Source organism: Oncorhynchus clarkii, chromosome 13 (assembly GCF_045791955.1).
Source record: "Oncorhynchus clarkii lewisi isolate Uvic-CL-2024 chromosome 13, UVic_Ocla_1.0, whole genome shotgun sequence".
In the NCBI taxonomy this organism is placed as follows: Eukaryota; Metazoa; Chordata; class Actinopteri; order Salmoniformes; family Salmonidae; genus Oncorhynchus; species Oncorhynchus clarkii.
In genome coordinates this window covers 24,022,993-24,043,046 of record NC_092159.1, presented here as the reverse complement: position 1 = coordinate 24,043,046, position 20,054 = coordinate 24,022,993, and the positions used below count along the sequence as shown (strand labels likewise).

Here is a 20,054-nt window from a genome sequence, read left to right as displayed (position 1 = left end):
CATGTCTTAACTTGCTTCAAAGTAGCCTATAGCCAAAATCCCACCATAGAAACATGGTTAGACTTAATTTAAGACTTCTTCATATGCGCTCTCCTGTTCTATTGGCTTTTCAAATAATCTTTATTTAATTGTCTAGTGGCAAAAGGCATTATCCTAGTCATATTAGCAACCCAGGATAGTTGTTGCATCTTTAGAACCCTTTTCTTCATAAATTTCGAACATATATTTCGTCTCTGTCCATGAAACCGCTTACATGTGCGGTGCGAATTTAGAACGCGTTTTCCCGCAAATTGCATTTGGGAACGTTTGTCCGTATGCCTACTGCCAGGTGTTCATTGCTGCGCTTAAAATGTGAAGAAATAATACTATATCAACATTTATAAGTTAGACATTCTGATCTGTTTCATCAGCCTCATTAATAGATACAGCGTATACCTCCACTACACTACTTTGATACGCATCAGTGGGGATTAAGAAGTGAGTATACACAATGCCCATAAAAAAAAGTGGGTATACGGAGAATAACTGCACATACTCTCCAATAAACCAATTTAACTATTCTCTGACTCATGGACATTCATATCAGTTTATTTTGTTATTTAGCAATAGTAATTCAGTCATTCTTACCAAGTAGACCACATAGTCACACACAACACAAGTTCACACAAACGCTGAACGGTACATTGTTTTATTCAAGTTTTTATTTAATTAAGTTCACAGAAATGGTATATCTGCATTCAAAATGGTGTGGAAAATGGACAACATTCTAAGAAGTGGTGAATCAAAAGAGGACAACGATGTATTTAATTACATATCAAGGTGTGGTATCCTTACATTCATTTTGTTAAACTGCAGAGAGGGAAATTGTTCTTGCCGTAGGCTATCATTGATGTTGAGGTTTCTACACTCAAATTCGATCAGTCTGTTCCTGTCAAATCAACTAATGTTCCACAAATATTTCAAGTGCAGTGTACACAGTAAGTGCAATGTTAAACAGGTTTAGCATACCTGTGACTTTTTAGTTCATTTCTGTTTTTTTCAATTGGACACAGGATAAGATTCATGCATACATTTACTCAGTTTTATCATGAGAAAAGCATCATACAGTATCTCAATTTCTGAAAGTAAGCCACCCATCAGGCAAAACAACATAATTCTGGGGGGGTTTGTATTTGGAAGAACGTGAAAGCTATGGGGACTAAACTAGGCATATGTCTATATTACAACTCTGTGCTGCCAGCCTGACTTCAGATGCTGTTGACATGATTGGCCCCGATCCCAGGGTACTGTGTGTTGCTCTGGTCACGGGTGTAGTCTCCACTGAGCTGGTGCCTGTCCTTCAGCAGATCTGCAAACTGCTCCTCCTGAGAACACACAGCAACAAACGGCTACATTTAGTTTTGCTTTTCAAGTCATGTTACGTCTCGCTTCATTGTCGCGATTTTTATTTTTCACAACAGCAACATTGGTCATTCCAAGCCGACCTACGTGCCCCCTAAAGACGTGGGCAAGTAAGAGAAATAGAAAATTAATATGTAGCCTAAACACTCGTCATAACTCATCTTTATCTTAATGATTGTGGTAGATGTCTCCAGTCTTACCAGTACGTTCATTCGCTCAGCTGCTGCCACGGCGACGTTCAGCTTCCTCTCATCCTCCTCCCTCTCCTCCTCGATAACCCCCAGCCTATGACGCCGATTAACAATTGCATTTTAGTTCATCTTCAAACCAAATAAACTCATTCATTTGAAAGGTTGTGAATGTAATTTCATGACATTTCGATCTGTCCCTCTTACTCCACTGTCTCACCTGAAAGTGGCGCTAGCGAGCTGTTCCTCACGGACAGCCAGATGATTACGCAGTTCGTTAACCTCAGCCAACAAGACTGCATTCTGATCTTGACTTTGGACAATGAAGTCCTCCAGCCGCTTGGCCATCTCCAGCTCACTCTCTGTCACCTGCTCCAGCCCCAGGCGGAGCTCCGACAGCTCCTGTGCATGCTGGTTAAATCACAAATCAACATCATGGTGATCAAGCAGTTTCATCATTGCAGTATTTCTTTGATGAGCTGACGTAATCAATGCGAAAGAGGAAGGAGCCAGCGTTACTGGATGATAAATAATATGAAGATGAACCCACCCTGTCCAGTAGGTTGATCTCTTCATTCTCTACCTTCCTCTCGCATGTCTCCTTGCTCTGGGACACTTTGATCCAAGGCACTGGAGCAGGAGGAGCCTTTACGCCGACACTCTGACACAAGAAGAGGGGATGCTTTCGTGAGATTCAATCACTCCTCCCACCCATCGACTCTCAGCAGAACAACCACATGGCAATGCAAGGTTATGACTATGAACCATGTACTTCATGAGGATAATGTCAACATAAGATTGAATGTTGACAATTGAAACCACATGACCAAGATTTCCAAACTCACGTTCTGTGGTGATGAAATGTCAAGTGGAGGGTTGGCTTCCTGCTCTGCCTCTTGGTCCTCCGGCGGCAGATTTTCAGTGCTGCTCTGTCTCCTCAGTTGCTGTTTGGGGTCCATCTGCCGTCTGTGCGGAGCACTCTGGGTCCTGGATACTGGCTTCCTCTCTCTGGCACTCATCCTGTCTCGCTTGACCCCCTGGAAACTTTCTTTCCGCTGGCTGCCCTTCACATCCATAGGCAGCTGCTGCAGGGAGTTGTGCAGAGGGCTGTACTTGCCCACGTCTTTAGGGGGCACGTAGGTCGGCTTGGAATGACCAATGTTGCTGTTGTGAAAAAGACAAATCGCGACAATGAAGCGAGACGTAAAAAACATTGAAACTATGTACGCACACAAGTAGGTCTACAAAAATGCGTATGTGCAATACACATAGGGTGCACATGCTGAAGTGCACTCACCAACCTCACCTGCTAACAGTAATCCGTAGAGCATCTGGGCCCAGAGATTCTGTAATCTGGTTCAGGATTGAAGGCAGAGGGTGCAATTTGTCTATGGTGTCCTGAGGAAGAGATATGAACAGCATGTTAGCCACCACTAAACCTTACCATGGGAGGTTTCAGCTTCGTTTAAAGTTTGATTTGCCACATTTGTCACACACAGCGAAATGCCTAATTTCCAAGCACTACCCAACACTGCAGTATTCAATATCAAATCAAACAGTATTTGTCATACGTGCCAAATACAACACGTGTAGACCTTACCGTGAAATGCTTACTTACAAGCCCTTAACAATACAGTTTTTTTTCAAGTAAGTTAGGAAATATTTGCTACAAAAATAATCAAAATAAAAAGTAACACAATAAAATAACAATAACAAGGCTTTATCCAGGGGGTACCGGTACAGAGTCAATGTGCGGGTGTACAGATGGAGTTAATGTACATGTAAATAGATAATAAATTGCGCGTAGCAGCAGCGTAAAAAATGGGGTCAATGCAAATAGTCGGAGTAGCTATTGGATTGAACTGTTTAGCAGTCTTATGGCTTGGGGGTAGAAGCTGTTTAGGAACCTTTTAGACCTAGAGTTGCCTTGACGTAGCAGAGAGCACAGTCTATGACTTGGGTGGGGCCTTCCTCTGACCCCGCATGGTATAGAGGTCCTGGATGGCAGGCAGCTTGGCCCCAGTGATGCACTGGGCTGTACGCTCTACCCTATGTAGCGCCTTGCTGACGGTTGCCGATAAGTTGCCATACCAAGCGGTGATGCAACCAGCTCTCGATGGTGCAGCTGTAGAACTTTTGAGGATCTGAGGACCCATGTCAAATCTTTTCAGTCTCCTGAGGGGGAATAGGTTTTGTTGTGCCCTCTTCACGACTGTCTCGGTGTGCTTGGACCATGATAGGTTGTTAGTGATGTAGATTCCAAGGAACTTGAAGCTCACAACCTGCTCCACTACAGCCCTGTCGGTGTGAATGGGGTTGTTCTTGGCCCGCCTTTTCCTGTAGTCCACGATCAGCGCCTTTGTCTTGATCACGTTGAGGGAGAGGTTGTTGTCCTGGCAACACACAGCCAGATCTCTAACCTCCTCCCTATAGGCTGTCTCATTGTTTTCGGAGATCAGGCCTACCACCGTTGTCTTGTTGGAGTCAAGTGTGTGTGTGTGTGTGTGTGCCCACGCAGTCGTGGGTGAACAGGGAGTACATGAGGGGACTAAGCACCCACTCCTGAAACATGTTCCAGTCTGTGCTTGCAAAACAGTCCTGTAGCTTAGCATCCGCGTCATCTGACCACTTCTGTATTGAGTGAGTCACGGATACTTTCTGCTTGAGTTCTTGCTTTTAAGCAGGAATCAGGAGGATATAATCATTGTCATATTTGCCAAATTGAGGGTAAGGGAGAGCTTTGTACGCGTCTCTGTGTGTGGAGTAGAAGTGGTCTCTAGTATTTTTTTTTCTTCCTCTGGTGGCACACGTGACATGCTGGTAGAAACTATAGTACAACTAATAAAAATAAGAGATCTTACAATGTGCAGTGATACTGCAGTATTTGAGGTAGATATGCACATGTAGGCAGGGATTATGAGAAAGTGACTGGTAGCAGGATAAATAATAATAGTAAACAGTGGCAGTAGCATAAGTGGAGGTGGGTGGGTGGGTGTGCGCGTGTGTGTGTGCACGCAAGTGTCAGGTCTACTCCCTCTCCCCCTTTCAGTGCTCAACATCGCTGGTTTACTAACCACCGGCCCTGGCTGCCCATCATTACGCACACCTGCGCCCCTTCATTACTACCTTGATTACTTACCATTTATCTAGCACTCTTTATGTCAGTCATCAAGTAGTATTGTTCATGTTTCCTTGTTAGACGCTTCTTTTCTCTTGTTTTGTACTCCGTCAACACCACGATCAGCTGGCGCAACTGGGTGCAACTATGGATGAGGTCCTCCACCACCTCAACACCACCCGAGAGGATTCACTTTCAAATAACGGAGGGCCTTCTACCATGATTCATCCCGGCAAGCCAGTCTCCCAGCCTACCCAGCAGTCTGCCCAGGTCAGCGATGCCCAAATGTCCCTCCTGGACAAATAAGACGGGATGCCATCCCTTTGCCATGGCTTCCTACTCCAGTGCTCCCTCTATTTCGCTCATCAGACGAGAGCCCCCACCACTGAGAGGTCCAAGGTTGCCACGGTCATTTCTCTGCTGACTGGGCGGGTGTTGGAGTGGGCTATGGCCGTCTGGGAGAGAGGAGAGGATGAGCTGGGTTCCTACGAGGGGTTCATGGCTCTGTTCAGGGCGGTCTTCGACCATCTACCGGAGGGCAACTACTCCAACTCCTGCAAGGTACCTCTGCGGAGTACAGTCTCACCTTCCGGACGAGCCCGCTCCTCGCCCTTGTGGCCGTCCCCCTGGCCAGCGTTGTCAGTCACACCTGGACTTCATTACTACCTCGATTACTTACCATTTATCTAGCACTCTTTCTGTCAGTCTTTCAGGTAGTATTGTTTCTATTTCCTTGTTAGATGCTTCTTGTTCCATGTTTTGTTATCATTAAACTCACACTGCACTTGTTTCCTAACTCCCTGCGTCTTCGTTACAGCAAGAGTGTCAGTGTAGGCGCGATAGGCCTATACATGTAAACAGGGCTGAAAAGTGACTGGTAGCAGGAGTACAAGAATGTCATAGCATAACCTTTGCCTTTGATTCAGTTGATTTATGCCTACCTGCTTCATTGGGGAAATGATGTCGACCAGCAGGCTGTGTAGGACAGCCAGACGCAGAGGCAAGTCAACATAGCCATCGAAGGATGTCATTGGGATCTCTATGTCTGGGCTGGACACTGTCTGAAGGAAGCACCTCATTCTCTCCCAGTGCTGCTGCAGGAAGTCATTCATGAACAGCATGTACTCCTCCTTCTCCCCAAACCTGTTAATGGAAGAGCATAGGGAATGGGTTAGTGTTGGAGGAGGGAACGACTGGTTTGGGAAAGAAGATGTTTATTCTTATCGGCAGACTCAATAGCCTTGGTTTCTCAAATGACTGCCTCGTCTGGTTCACCAGCTACTTCGCAGACAGAGTTCAGTGTTCTCGGACCGACTCTTTTCTCTGTATATATCAACGATGTCGCTCTTGCTGCGAGTGATTCCCTGATCCACCTCTACGCAGACAACACCATTCTGTATACATCTGGCCCTTCTTTGGACACTGTGTTAACTAACCTCCAAACAAGCTTCAATGCCATACAACACTCCTTCTGCGGCCTCCAACTGCTCTTAAATGCTAGCAAAACCAAATGCATGCTTTTCAACCGTTCGCTGCCCGTACCCGCCTGCCCGACTAGCATCACTAATCTGGACGGTTCCGACCTAGAATACGTGGACAACTACAAATACCTAGGTGTCTGGCTAGACTGCAAACTCTCCTTCCAGACTCATATCAAACATCTCCAATCTAAAATCAAATCTAGAATTGTCTTTCTATTTCGCAACAAAGCCTCCACTCACGCCGCCAAACTTACCCTAGTAAAACTGACTATCCTACCGATCCTCGACTTCGGCCATGTCATCTACAAAATAGCTTCCAATACTCTACTACTAAATTGGATGTAGTCTATCACAGTGCCATCCGTTTTGTTACCAATGCCTTATACCACCCACCACTGCGACCTGTATGCTCTAGTCGGCTGGCCCTGGCTCCAAGTTATCTATAAGTCTATGCTAGGTAAAGCTCCGCCTTATCTCAGCTCACTGGTCACGATAACAACACCCACCCGTAGCACGCGCACCAGCAGGTATATCTCACTGGTCATTCCCAAAGCCAACACCTCTTTGGCCGCCTTTTCTTCCAGTTCTCTGCTGCCAATGACTTAAACGAATTGCAAAAATCGCTGAAGCTGGAGACTTACATTTCCCTCACTAACTTTAAACATCAGCTATCTGAGCAGCTAACCGATCGCTGCATCTGAGCAGCTAACCGATCGCTGCAGCTGTACATAGTCCATCTGTAAATAGCCCACCCAATCTACCTACCTCATCCCCATATTGTTTTTATTTACTTTGCTGCGCTTTTGCACACCAGTATCACTACTTACACACCATTATCTGCGCATCTATCACTCCAGTGTTAATCTGCTAAATTGTAATTACTTTGCTACTGTGGCCTACTCCTCATGCCATTTGCACACACTGTATATAGACTTTTTTCTATTGTGTTATTGACTGTATGCTTGTTTATTCCATGTAATTCTGTGTTGTTTGTCGCACTGCTTTGCTTTATCTTGGCCAGGTCGGAGTTGTAAATGAGAACTTGCTCTCAACTAGCCTACCTGGTTAAATAAAGGTGAAATAAAAATTGTAAAAGAAATGATTGACTTGGACCACATAGTTTGAAAAATTAAAATGAGCGTCAAGTGTATTATTTCCATCATTGTGTCAGATGTTTTGCGGGTATATTATGTAATGTATCTAGTAGCTCATCTCTAAGGTTGGTATCCATGGATACATGGATGAATGACGATGGGGTGCAGACAGAGATGAAGCCCCACACACTCACAGGGTGAAGTTGGCCAGGTTCTGGATGACCTTGGCGGTGAAGGTGAGGGTGCGCAGGGTGGCCGGCTCCGGGTAGGGCTGTGTCAGACCAAACAGGGAGGGACTGAGGATGGCGGGACACAGAAAACGGAGGAATAGCGAGGCAGAGATGAGGCGCTGGCCAATTTCAGGTCGTCCCTGCTCCTCGCACAGCTCCACCCAGCTGGAGAAGATCCTGTTCAGCTCTTCAGGGAAAGACCTGTGAGGGAAACGGTGGCGAGAGCGGTCAATTGCAGTCTAGTATTTCCTGTGAGTGAATATGAATCGGCATTCATTTGATAGCATTCTTCTGGCTAAGACTGCTATCCCCATTTCCTATCTTTATACTTTGTTTCCCATCAGGTCTCTTTGTCCCTCACCCGTGCATCTCAGTGATTTTCTGCACTGCCTCCTCACAGCTCTCCTTCAGGTGCCGCTGGTTGTTTGACAGCTCAGAGGCGGGGCATTTGAGAGGGTCCACTTCACAGCTCTCTACTGAGGCATACAGTCGAGTGATGAAGTCCCCTGTAAGAAGACCAATGGCACAGTTTTCCATAACAGTTTCTTAGAGGAAGGTCTACAAAAAGTGTTAAAACAGATCCACTGTTACCCAGGGCGAAACATTGTATTTCCACAGATATTCCTTACCCAGGGTGTCGATGAGGTACTTCTGGCCCACCAGCTTCATGTACTCATCAATGGCCTTGGTGGCCAGCGTGTTCTCCCTGAAGATCAACGCCTCTTTCTCCCCAAGGCGCTCCACCTCTGCACTACCCAACTCGATAAGGAACTCCTGGAACATAAACACACAGAATAAGCACTTTTAGCAAGTTATGACTAGCTGACTATTGTAAAGGTCTACTTTAAATGCTTATCATGAAGCAGCGGTCACCCCTTTGTTTTGCTTACCTTGGCCTTGCCAATGCTTTGCAAGACGTGGACCAGTGCCCCGGCTAGTTCCTCCTTCTTCCTGACTGACAGCAGTGGCTGCAGGTTCCTGCACATGCCCACATAGTCCACTGTCACAAACTCTGCAAACTCCTTATACCTCTCGATGGGCAGCACCTGCAGGTTTTGAAAGCGGGCCTTGACACGGAGCGACGCTTGGGGCCCCAGTTGCTCCTTCGTCCCTCCGGCACCAGACGCCTTGTAGGGAATAATCGGGTGCCACTTCTCCTGGAAGGCCCTTCCACGGATGTCGGCCAGGGATATGGCCACACTGCCAAGGGGATGCAGGGTGGACTCATCCCGGGAGTGACGCTTCTTCTTGGGATCCTCATCGCGGAAGAGGTGCAGGGTGATCTGGGAGACCGACGGCAAGTTGTCCAGCTCAAAAAACTCTCCCCAGAACAGCTGGCAGCCTCCGACCCCCCCGCCGCTGCCCCCGAGCACCCCACCAGAGGATCCATCACCAACCAAGCTGGAGTGATGGGAAGACTTGCCCACGGCTCGGCTGCTGGTTCGGGCGAACAGGGTGCCGTCCAGGTGCAGCTCGCAGTAGTATCGCCTCTTGGGGAGCAAGTCCTTGGCCTCGTTCACCCACAGACTGAGGGAGTTCTCTGTCCGCTCACAGTTGTCCTAACGGAGACGGAACATGTTAGAACATCAATCAGTGAGTACACAATATGGATTCCTAGGATATCATGGCAATGTGGCATACATTAAAGGATACGTTTTCTTTTGTACAAAAATATCAATTTCTTTTGTAATATTCCATTTTGTGACTCCAGTGGTTCCTCTCCATTCTATAAGTAACTGCCAAAATGAAATACAAGACACTTATGAGGGACACAAAGTACTGTATATTGAAAGCATGTTCCAGACACTTGTAGAATCTATGCCAAGGCGCATTGAAGCTGTTCTGGCGGCTCGTGGTGGCCCAACGCCCTATTAAGACCATTTGTGTTGGCAGTTACCTGTAGAAGCAGGCTACATGAAGAATGGAACAGCTGGATCGGGGAAACCACTTGAGTCACACAAAAGGGAATATAACGTTGCGGATCAACTTTGGAGTGACAATTTCATGTGTACAACATTTAAAGACCTGCATCACTACACTGAGAGATTTGCTGTTCCTAAAAGGACGTATTTGGGTGTTTTTGGAGCCTTTGTTTGATTTTTCGGGGCCCCCATAATATACAACAAGGATGAGGAAATGATTTGCTGTTTGGGATATGTTTCTCAAAAACAAGTGCAGTAACTGGTCTGGACCCTTCTATAACATGCCATTTACATAAATAAATAACATATTTTTTTACAACCAAATCAAACTTCTCCTTTAATTGGTATTGAAGATTCATGTTTTAAATAGTTTCTTTACCTTATTGGGCTGAGCAGCCCGTCTCAGGTCCTCTATCCAGCGGTCCCGCTCAGCAGCTGAGGTGCACCCAAAACAGTGGTTGTTCTCTGAGTTTATCACCTAGGACATCAATATGAAGGCGGAAATTGCCAGCAGTCAATACATGACAGGACAGAGTGAAGAAAATATGTTATTGGGCAGTATTTAACATGAACCTGGTCAAATCACTTTTAAGACATGGGACGAATATAGAAGTTCAATCAAATTTCATTAAAATGTATTCATAAAGCACTTCTTACATCAGCTGATGTCACAAAATGCTGTACAGAATCCCAGCCTAAAACCCCAAACAGCAAGCAATGCAGGTGTTACAGGTCAAAGGTCAGCTCTACCTCAAAGCAGTACTTCTCCCCTAGGATGGAGCTGTGTACAGGCCTGATGACCGTACTGGTGTCTGCGCTCAGATCCAGGTTTCCTGCAGCGCTGACTGGGATGGACACGGACTCCCGTGAGCCATGGAGCCTGCTGAACAGACAGGGAGGAGGAGATCAGAGGAGTCAAGGAGGAACAGCCTGCCTTGCACACCAAGAGCACTATGAGACTGACCACATACCTGCTCCCTTTGTTCAACCCAACGGTGTTTAACTGGGTATTGCTCTTTCGCATGGCTCCACCATAGAAACGCCGCTTGATCAGCCCCTTGAGACAGAGGGCAGGAAGAAGACAATTAAAGAGGGAGCAGGGAGAGATGGGTTGATGAAGTTCAATTCTTTCCCAGGGGCATACTGATTAGCAGGCCCTGAGTCATACAGAATCCTCAGGAAATCCAGAGCTGTTATGAATCATGTAATAACAGTGTTTTATCTGTGGAGTATGCAGTGCTCACCCTCACTCCTCCATCTTGGCCCTTCAGTCTGGGGCCTCCAGTGGGGGCCATGTGGTCAGGGCTGCATTCTGCAGGTCCAGGAGATACACATAGTTAGCATGTAAACATGTAAACACAGTTTTGGCTTGGCGTGATCCCTCCCCTCCCTTTGAAAAAAATGGCAACCTTTTATCAGAGCGTCTCGGGGGGAAGTGGGCATTGTGGGTTGTCTCTGTTATTGTTGCTTCATCTGGAGACCTACTGTGTATCTTGTTACATACCACTCCCGTCTTACATATGTACGTGTGTACATTTCCCTGTTCATTTGGAAACCATTGTGGAGAGACAACCAGTGGTTATTCTAATCTCCCCAAACGAAATTGCAGTCCTCTGAAACCACCAGGGGAAGTGTAGTAATTTCCCCCTCTCTGCATTTCCTCTGAAGACCGAACAAATAACTGCTCACAATAGATGATGCTGCAGGGCTGGAGATTATTCAGACTGAGTTTGAATAACTAACCTAGAACAGTACGTGTACTGTATAACTGAACATTAATACACTGGCTTTGAAATCCTATTGATAGCCACCTTTAGCTTTAAGTCTCTCCAACAGTAAGAAATGTCTAACGTAAGAAGGTTGAGGGATGACTAGGCTCCGTGTCAGAATGAGTCAACCATTGATAAGTGTTCTGACAGTCACACACCGGATATTGCTTTTGTCTAGTGGCCGAGACAGGGCCGGAACCTTGCACGTGCAGCCTTCATTTCAGACATTGATTAACTTAGTGCAGGGCAGAAAATCAGCCACGTCAATAAAACAACACTTGAGACACTTTATTTTTTTTTATTACCCCTTTTTTCTCCCCAATTGGTCTTGCCTCATCGCTGCAACTCCCTTATGGACTCGGGAGAGACGAAGGTCGAGAGCCATGTGTCCTCCGAAACACAACCCAACCTAGCCGCAGTGCTTCTTGACACAACGCACATCCAACCTGGAAGCCAGCCGCACCAGTGTTTCGGAGGAAACACCGTACACCTGGGGACCTGGTCAGCGTGCACTGCACCCGGCCCGCCATAGGAGTCGCTAGTGCGCGATGAGGCAAGGATATTCCTGCCGGCCAAACCCTCCCTAACCCGGACGACGCTGGGCCAATTGTGCGCCGCCCCACGGACCTCCTGGTCGCGGCCGGGTGCGACAGAGCCTGGGCTCGAACCCAGAGTCTCTGGTGGCACAGCTAGCGCTGCGATGCAGTGCCTTAGACCACTGCGCCACCCGGGAGGCCCATTGTGACACTTTTTGGGCTAAAATAATACATTTACCTATGGCAGTAACTAAAGCCATCATACAGTACATCACTTTTCTTCAGAGCGTTCGTTAAAAATTCCCCTTTGTTGATATTCCCCTTGTCATAGACATAACCAAGTGAAATATTTGTCTGAATCAATAGCAATTGTGACCGTACAAATAAACTTCTATCTAATAACCCTTTGCTTACCCAATGTGCCTCCACATGCAATCCAGCGTCTAAATCCCATCATTGAGAGAGGGCGAGATCTGTCCAACCCGCTTCTCCTAATCACACTTAAGAGTGAACACTGCTTCAACCTCTCATGGTTCTCCTCTCTTCACCGAATGGGCCTCGCCAATGTAGGCACCACATAGAACTAATCGGTATCTAATATTATATAGCCGGACTAAGTCCACAAGCGAATACTAATAAAAGTAACATGAACGAGAGAAGCCACGCTACCGACACTGCTTCTTCTCAACTGGTCTTCTGGAACACACAGATGCGATGGTATCTACCCCCCCCAAATTTTGAGGAAACAATTTGAAAGCCACTCGAAAGCATAATCACGTCAGCTATTTCCTCTGTGCCTGCTCTATCGTTACTCTGCTAGACTCTCTAGTGGTTGTGATGCTGCCGAATGGATGTTGTCCTCGCAAAGACATCCCCGAACTCAGTCTTGCTCTGTCTGTATTTCTGAGGATCAACCATTTGGATGAGAAAATGAACTTCACTGTTGTATCTCCTTTGTGTCTCTGATGTTGACGTTGGGGAAGCTATTCGAGAAATCAAGGTATTGAGCACAGTTCCAGGAACCCCATTCATACGAAACACTCCTACTGTCTAAGATCATGAGGCAGTATTGTAGTACTGACCCATGTTGACATCTGCCAGGTTCTGCATGCTGAGGTTTAACAGGCAGCTGCTGACTCGGTTCCGGGTCCACATCATTGGCTGAGAGAGGGAGTAGAAGAGATGCACACTCACATAATAACCTAGAGAGAAACCATGACTATCAACTTCATACAGTCCAGTGTGAGTTTCCATTGAGAGTGCAGTGCTCCCAGCAATAGTACTAACTGTTAAATGCAACGCTTCAAGGTTGTATTGACTCCATGTTGTTTAATAATGGAAGTGCATTGCTAAGTGTTGTTGTGTCATTTTCAGTGTTGTTGGTCTGTGTCGTGTACCTCTTCCTCCGGGGTGATGAGGATCTGTCCGTCCTCCAGGACACAGTTGTTGATGTCCCAAACAGGGACGTCCTGGGGAGGGGCCCATGACAGCCTGGCTAGCTCTAGGGACGCAGCTGCAAGCCCGCTCCCACCCGCATCTATACACACACACACACCATGACGACAGCACACTAGATCAGTACAGAATGACCAGATCACTCCAATAGTCACTTGAAATCCTGGCCTTTTTTATTTGAACTGTCTGTGTGACACAACTAACTACAGTTGCATGACATGGTCTACAATAGATGCCACTAATTTGACTCATTTTGATGACCCTAGTCATGTCTCTGTGATTGGACACGGTTCTTTTTAACAATACTCTATTTCTGTGCCTGACATTGAGTTTTCTTAATTACAGTATAGTCTAAGGAAACCAGCAATGGTCATTCATTCTGGGGGTGGGGTAATTGAGTGCACACGCTGACCCTTGGATGTTTTTCATTCGGAGTAATTATGGCATGATGTTGTTATCTGACACACATGCACATGGCCACTCCCATTTCTGGTTTGTAGTTGTTGTTTTGATGCTATCTTCTCCGCCCCTCCTCACTCCCCATCTATAACAACCACAACTCTCGCACATCCTGTGTCAGTTTGTTTTCTAGTCTAAGTATGGCTGTATTAACTTCTCCTAAATCATATAGTTTTTTTCATCCATATCTATATCTTCCGGTTTATTCTAGTCTCCACCGCGAATAGACTGTCTGAAAAGCCCACTCAAAATGGTCTCTGACCGTATGGTTGAGTATAATGCTTTTGGCTTTGTGCAAACTTGCTTCTTTAACGAGTAAAATGCTTTCTAACCATGTCTACCTTCATCATGGGTTCCTAAATGCGTGGTATACAACACCAGATGTCAGCATTTCACTGAAGGAAAATTATGGAAAATCTAAACTAGACTGAAATCGAGAGACTAACTAAACTATACAAATTCAAACCTAGAATTTAAAACTGTACTCAAAATGGTTGACATACAGCGATGTAGGACGTCTTAAAAACCAGAAGAAAGAACATGGCACTGTCATGTGTGACGCTAGGTGCGCATTCAGATAACAAGGCAATCCGCTTATGGTGTGCATTCTGTGCCTTCACCTTGTAGGAGGGTCGGGGTGCTGTTTCTGCCCAGCAGCCGGGGCCTCTTGAGCTTCTGTGAGACGGTGCGTATGTACTTCCTGAACAGTGCCCCTCCGCCCCCTTTCTGTGGCGTGTCCGCGAGGGATGGTTCCGGTGCCTCTGCGCTTGCCCCCGGTCCCGATGTTGCCTGGGCTGAAGAGGAGGGGGACTGGGTAGTGAACAGCGACCCTGGAGGCTCAGACTGGGCCCTTCTGAAGGGGTTCTTCCTGGAGGCAGGGTTCTTCTCCAGCCTGGGGGTCTCCCCTCCTCGTCCAACGGTTGAGGCTCTTTCCCCGGGATCCTCGCTCAGGGCTTTCCGCCAGTTCTGCATCTTATTACTCCATCTGGTGGTGGAGGTCTTCTCCACCTTCTCTATTGTTGTTGATGCTGTGACTCCACCATCTCCTCTCGTCCCGTCGAGGGTTGCTGCCTTGGCTCCAGTGTGCCACTTGTAGGTGTTGAGAGGGTCGACGTCCTCAGGAGGAGTGGCGTCTTGAGGATGCTCAGCAGGTGTCTCCTTCTCCTCCTCTGTGGGGCCCGTCTCCTCTGCAATCTGTTTCGCTTCTGGCTCAGATTCAGCCTCCTGGTTTGTGCCCATTTTCATCTTGGTATTTGTGAGTATCTTTTTTTTTTTAGCTTGCTCCTCTCACTGTTTTCAAGAATGGAGTAAATCGTCTTTACCTCCCTACTTAAGGTCCCCTCAAAATGTAATCACTTAGGGTGACTAATAATCTGGACATTACTTGTTTTTCTTTCTTGATTCTTTTTGTTGTTCCAAAACGTGATCCGGCAACATCAGTCTGACTGCTTCGTGTGTAGTTCCTTTGCTATGAGTCTTCACGCCCTCAACCTCTCACACTCAACGGTTGCTTCCTTTCACAGTGTCACTAACTCTGTTTTTTTTCTTCATGTATTTTAGTATTCTGACTGGTCTCGCTGCTCTCTCACCTCTCCCCTTCTTCCCCTTGACATCCTATTCAAGAGTTCTCTTTTTACTTTCCCTCAAATCATCCCACGCCCTCTGTCAGGTTCTTAATGGCTTTTACTGGCCCCTTGTCCTGAAAAGCAGAGTATTGTTAGATTCCTCCGCTGCTTGGAGTGAAATCTCCTCATAAAATTCTCAGGACCTCTTCACGTGTATGGTTTAGGTAAATACAACCGTTGTTAAGTCTGCGACGTTGTCACACAGGAAGTGTGTCAGTTCACTCAATGATTTTGAAAGCGCCAGAGAGGAACAGGGGGACGTCTTCAAATGTCCCACCCACTTGCCTACTCTTTCTTTGTATATGAAATGCAAATACATGCTTGGTTCTGATTTGTTCATCTAGCCTAGATATTAATTGTTTGCATCTGTACCTTCCTTTACACAGATGGCTCTTATTTCTTCACACCTTCCTCTTTTTTTAAACATTGATTGAGACATATGATCTGATGCTATCATAATAATGGGAAGCTGAGACATCCATTTCACAACTCGATCTTGGGGCCTGTCCCATTCACCAGTTCTATCAACCATTCGGATCAACCCTGAAGTTCATACATTAACGACAACAAGATGTAGAATATTTGTTGAATGATATTTAATAGAGCATCATCACCATCTGTAGGTCGTCTGACACAGATATATACATATATGTGGTTGTTTGTGTTCAGTGGCTGTTGGGCTCAGTTTCCCGTCTAAACTAGCAGCACTTCCTGCCAGACAAACAGGTTCAATAGACTCTAAACCACTTCCTGTGTTGATGCTGCACAGTTGTGACACATGCACCTGTTAAATACTTCCAATCTCACACACTGGTCAATGTGTGTTTCATCAGATTATGACTGTGAGTTTGAATTGGAAATCTGATCCAACACCACTGGATAGGTGAAAACAGGGTTCCACATTACAGTTCTCTCTGATCAGTGCCAGATCAGAGAACCATTTTCAAAGTGTTCTCATTTGAGTTGTGGATTATCTTTGAACTGTCTCCTTATGCAACCTAAAACTGACTTAGAAGACATACTAACAACTTCCAATAGCTTGGTCAAAGCCCCACCACTACAAGCATAATGTATCTAAACCTTTACTCAGAAACACTGGAGGGCACTATTACACCAATATAACTGAACTGTCGTCAGGAGATATAATTGAACATACTGTAACGCCTATTTTAAAGTCCTTCTTCCTCCTCTGACGAGGAGCAGTAGGAAGGATCGGAGGACCAATGCGCAGCGTGGTAAGTGTTCATGATACTTTTAATAGAACACAGAAAAAATACAAAATAACGACGTGAAATAACAAAACCCGAAACAGTTCCGTGTGGAACACACAGACACAGGAAAATAATCACCCACAAATCAAGGGTGAAAACAGGCTGCCTAAGTATGGTTCTCAATCAGGGACAACGATTGACAGCTGCCTCTGATTGAGAACCATACCAGGCCAAACACAGAAATACCAACTCATAGAAAAACAAACATAGACAACCTACCCAACTCACGCCCTGACCATACTAAAACAAAGACAAAACAAAATAACTAAGGTCAGAACGGGACAACCTGCATTGGTTGCCTGTAGTTTTATAATTGATTTTAAACACACTATGTGGCCCTGTATCTGAATGCATGTCTAACATGCTTTTAAGATACTGTATGTGCCTGGTCGGTACCTCAGAACCTCTGACATGGGTCTTTCAGTTGTTCCAAAGGTGAGAACCAAAACGTTTGGTGAGGCTGCCTTCGGCCACTGTGGTCCTGGCCTTTGGAACAGCCTGCCGGAGGATCTGATGGCCTCAGAAACTATAGACATTTTGAAGAGCTACTTTTTAGCAATGCTTTTGCTTAGTCCTGTCTATTTTAGCCCATTGTGTATATCTTATTTATTTTCATGTATTTTAATGCGTTGGTCTCATGTCCACTGTTATCGTTTCACTATTTTAATTGGTCTCATTTCTATATTTCTAACCTTTTTTATTTGATTTGCTAAGCACTTTGAAATGCATCATCTGTAAGAAATGTGCTATGTAAGTAAAGTTTTGATTTGGTTTTGATGAGGAAAATAGCCCACAGTAGAGCCATTCAACCACAAACTTAGAAAGTGTCTCAAATGACTTTGTACATATTTAATAGTGTGTAATGCAGTAATACTGTGATTAATACGCACTTAATAAGTACTTCTCAAACAGCTTAATAGTCTGGATAATTAATTAGTAAAAATGTTATTTCAAACATTACAAAGTTATTTGGGAAAAAAATCCTAAACTGTTTTTTTGTTGTGGTTCAAATCCCCTTTATTTTTATAATTAAAAATAGGCCGTTAGAAGGAAAGGGGGAGATGGTGGAGAAATTCAGTCGCTGAGGCAAAGTGTGGAACGGAGTTGTGTGTGCTTCAGTCACTCCTCTTTGGGGAGGCTGTTGGTGCATGTGAAGAACCTCCACACACGTCGGAGGAATCGTAGAACGCCATTTTTCTTCTCCTTCTTTGTGCCACTGCACACCTCTTCCACTGCGTTCGACACCTCGGGCACTCCGCTGCACACCTCAGGAAGGCTCTCGTTGGATCCAAAATAGGACTAAACAGACCATGCAGAGCAGTGAAAGAGTAAGAACAACACATCTGTCCTTTAGCTGTTTCACAAAACATACCACAGACATTCAAAGTCAAAGATTATAGTAGCTACTTTGTAATATTATCCAGTTTGAGACAACCCTGATACACTCTAATGCACACCTCAGGATGGCTCTCAGTGGACAGGACCACCACCTTGCTTAGGCCCTTTCCAGTTTTCAGAAGATTTCCAGTAGCCTCTATCTTCTTTGTGTCACTGCACACCTCTTCCACTGCGTTTGACGCCTCATGACCTCTGCTGCACACCTCAGGAAGGCTCTCAATGGATCCGAAATAGGACTAAATAGACAATGCAGTAATGAAAGAGTAAGAAAAACAAAGATTATAGCAGCTTATTTATAATATTGTCCAGTTTGAGACAGCCCTGTTACACCCCACTGACGAAGACTATTAACCTTTCATTTACAAAACAGGCCTCTTGTTCCTTACCTTTGGGAGTTTTGCAATCATATCATTGAAGTCTTTGGTCAGCTGATCTTCCCAGTCCTGCTTCAGCCGCCCTTTGGGGTTCACCACCTTGCTGAGGACATTTTCAGTGTCCTGAAGGTCTTCAGCAGCCTCTGTCGTCTTTGTGTCACTGGACACCTCTCCCACTGTGTTTGACACCTCAGGCACTCCACTGCAACCCCCAGGCACTCCACTGCAACCCCCAGGCCCTCCACTGCACACCCCAGGCACTCCACTACACACCTCAGAACCACTACACAGCTCAGCCTCTCCATTGCACACCTCAGGATGGCTCTCGGTGGATAGCTGCACCACCTTTCTCAGTCCATTCCCAGTGTTCAGAAGGTCTCCAGTAGCCTCTGTCTTCTTTGTGTCACTTGACACCTCTCCCACTGCATTTGACACTTAAGGCACTCCACCACACACGTTTGGACCTCTACTGCAGACCCGTGGTCCTCTGCTGGTCACCTCAGGACCTCTGCTGGTCACCTCAGGACCTCTGCTGGTCACCTCAGGACCTCTGCTGCACACCTCAGGACCTCTGCTACACATCTCAGGAATGCTCTCAGTGGATCCGAAATAGGACTAAGCAGACAATGCAGAGCAATGAAAAAGTAAGAACAAAACAGATATCTGTCCTTTTTCACAAAACATACCACAGACATCCAAAGTCAAAGATTATAGCAGCTTATTTATAATATTGTCTAGTTTGAGACAACTCTGATACACCCAACTTGCAAAGACACTTTACCTTTCATTTACGAAACAGGCTTCTTGTTCCTTACCTTTGGGAGTTTTGCAATCATATCATTGAAGTCTTTGGTCAGCTGATCTTCCCAGTCCTGCTTCAGCCGCCCTTTGGGGTTCACCACCTTGCTGAGGACATTTTCAGTGTCCTGAAGGTCTTCAGCAGCCTCTGTCGTCTTTGTGTCACTGGACACCTCTCCCACTGTGTTTGACACCTCAGGCACTCCACTGCAACCCCCAGGCGCACCACTGCAACCCCCAGGCCCTCCACTGCACACCCCAGGCACTCCACTACACACCTCAGAACCACTACACAGCTCAGCCTCTCCATTGCACACCTCAGGATGGCTCTTGGTGGATAGCTGCACCACCTTTTTCAGTCCATTCCCAGTGTTCAGAAGGTCTCCAGTAGCCTCTGTCTTCTTTGTGTCACTTGACACCTCTCCCACTGCATTTGACACTTAAGGCACTCCACCACACACGTTTGGACCTCTACTGCAGACCCGTGGTCCTCTGCTGGTCACCTCAGGACCTCTGCTGGTCACCTCAGGACCTCTGCTGGTCACCTCAGGACCTCTGCTGGTCACCTCAGGACCTCTGCTGCACACCTCAGGACCTCTGCTGCACATCTCAGGAATGCTCTCAGTGGATCCGAAATAGGACTAAGCAGACAATGCAGAGCAATGAAAAAGTAAGAACAAAACAGATATCTGTCCTTTTTCACAAAACATACCACAGACATCCAAAGTCAAAGATTATAGCAGCTTATTTATAATATTGTCTAGTTTGAGACAACTCTGATACACCCAACTTGCAAAGACACTTTACCTTTCATTTACGAAACAGGCTTCTTGTTCCTTACCTTTGATAGTTCCGCAATCATATCATAGATTTTGGGGGTTAGCTGATTTTGGCAGCCCTCTGGGCGTCACCACCTTGCTGAGGACATTTCCATC

The 20,054-nt window shown here is 46.0% G+C and overlaps 1 protein-coding gene across 6 annotated transcripts; it reads right to left on the bottom strand.

Moving 5' to 3' along the window:
- Positions 1–683: 683 nt before the first annotated feature.
- On the bottom strand, positions 684–15,520 carry LOC139424674 (ras GTPase-activating protein nGAP-like). 6 transcript variants are annotated; one of them, XM_071176738.1, is made up of 18 exons: positions 14,274–15,520; positions 13,137–13,276; positions 12,822–12,900; positions 10,679–10,746; positions 10,406–10,491; positions 10,185–10,314; positions 9,814–9,912; positions 8,403–9,071; positions 8,142–8,286; positions 7,874–8,018; positions 7,477–7,713; positions 5,649–5,850; positions 2,896–2,987; positions 2,435–2,753; positions 2,140–2,250; positions 1,810–2,000; positions 1,602–1,686; positions 684–1,364 (listed from the first exon to the last, which is right to left on the bottom strand). In XM_071176738.1, exons 1-18 carry the CDS (start codon positions 14,896–14,898, stop codon positions 1,248–1,250), a joined length of 3,540 nt encoding a protein of 1,179 aa, XP_071032839.1. In that variant the 5' UTR covers positions 14,899–15,520; the 3' UTR covers positions 684–1,247. The 6 variants fall into 6 exon arrangements, with proteins under 6 accessions (XP_071032839.1, XP_071032838.1, XP_071032841.1 ...); XM_071176737.1 differs by having other exon boundaries at positions 10,185–10,317; positions 14,274–15,501; XM_071176740.1 differs by lacking the exons at positions 12,822–12,900; positions 13,137–13,276 and having other exon boundaries at positions 14,274–15,502.
- Between the last annotated feature and the right edge of the window lie 4,534 nt (positions 15,521–20,054).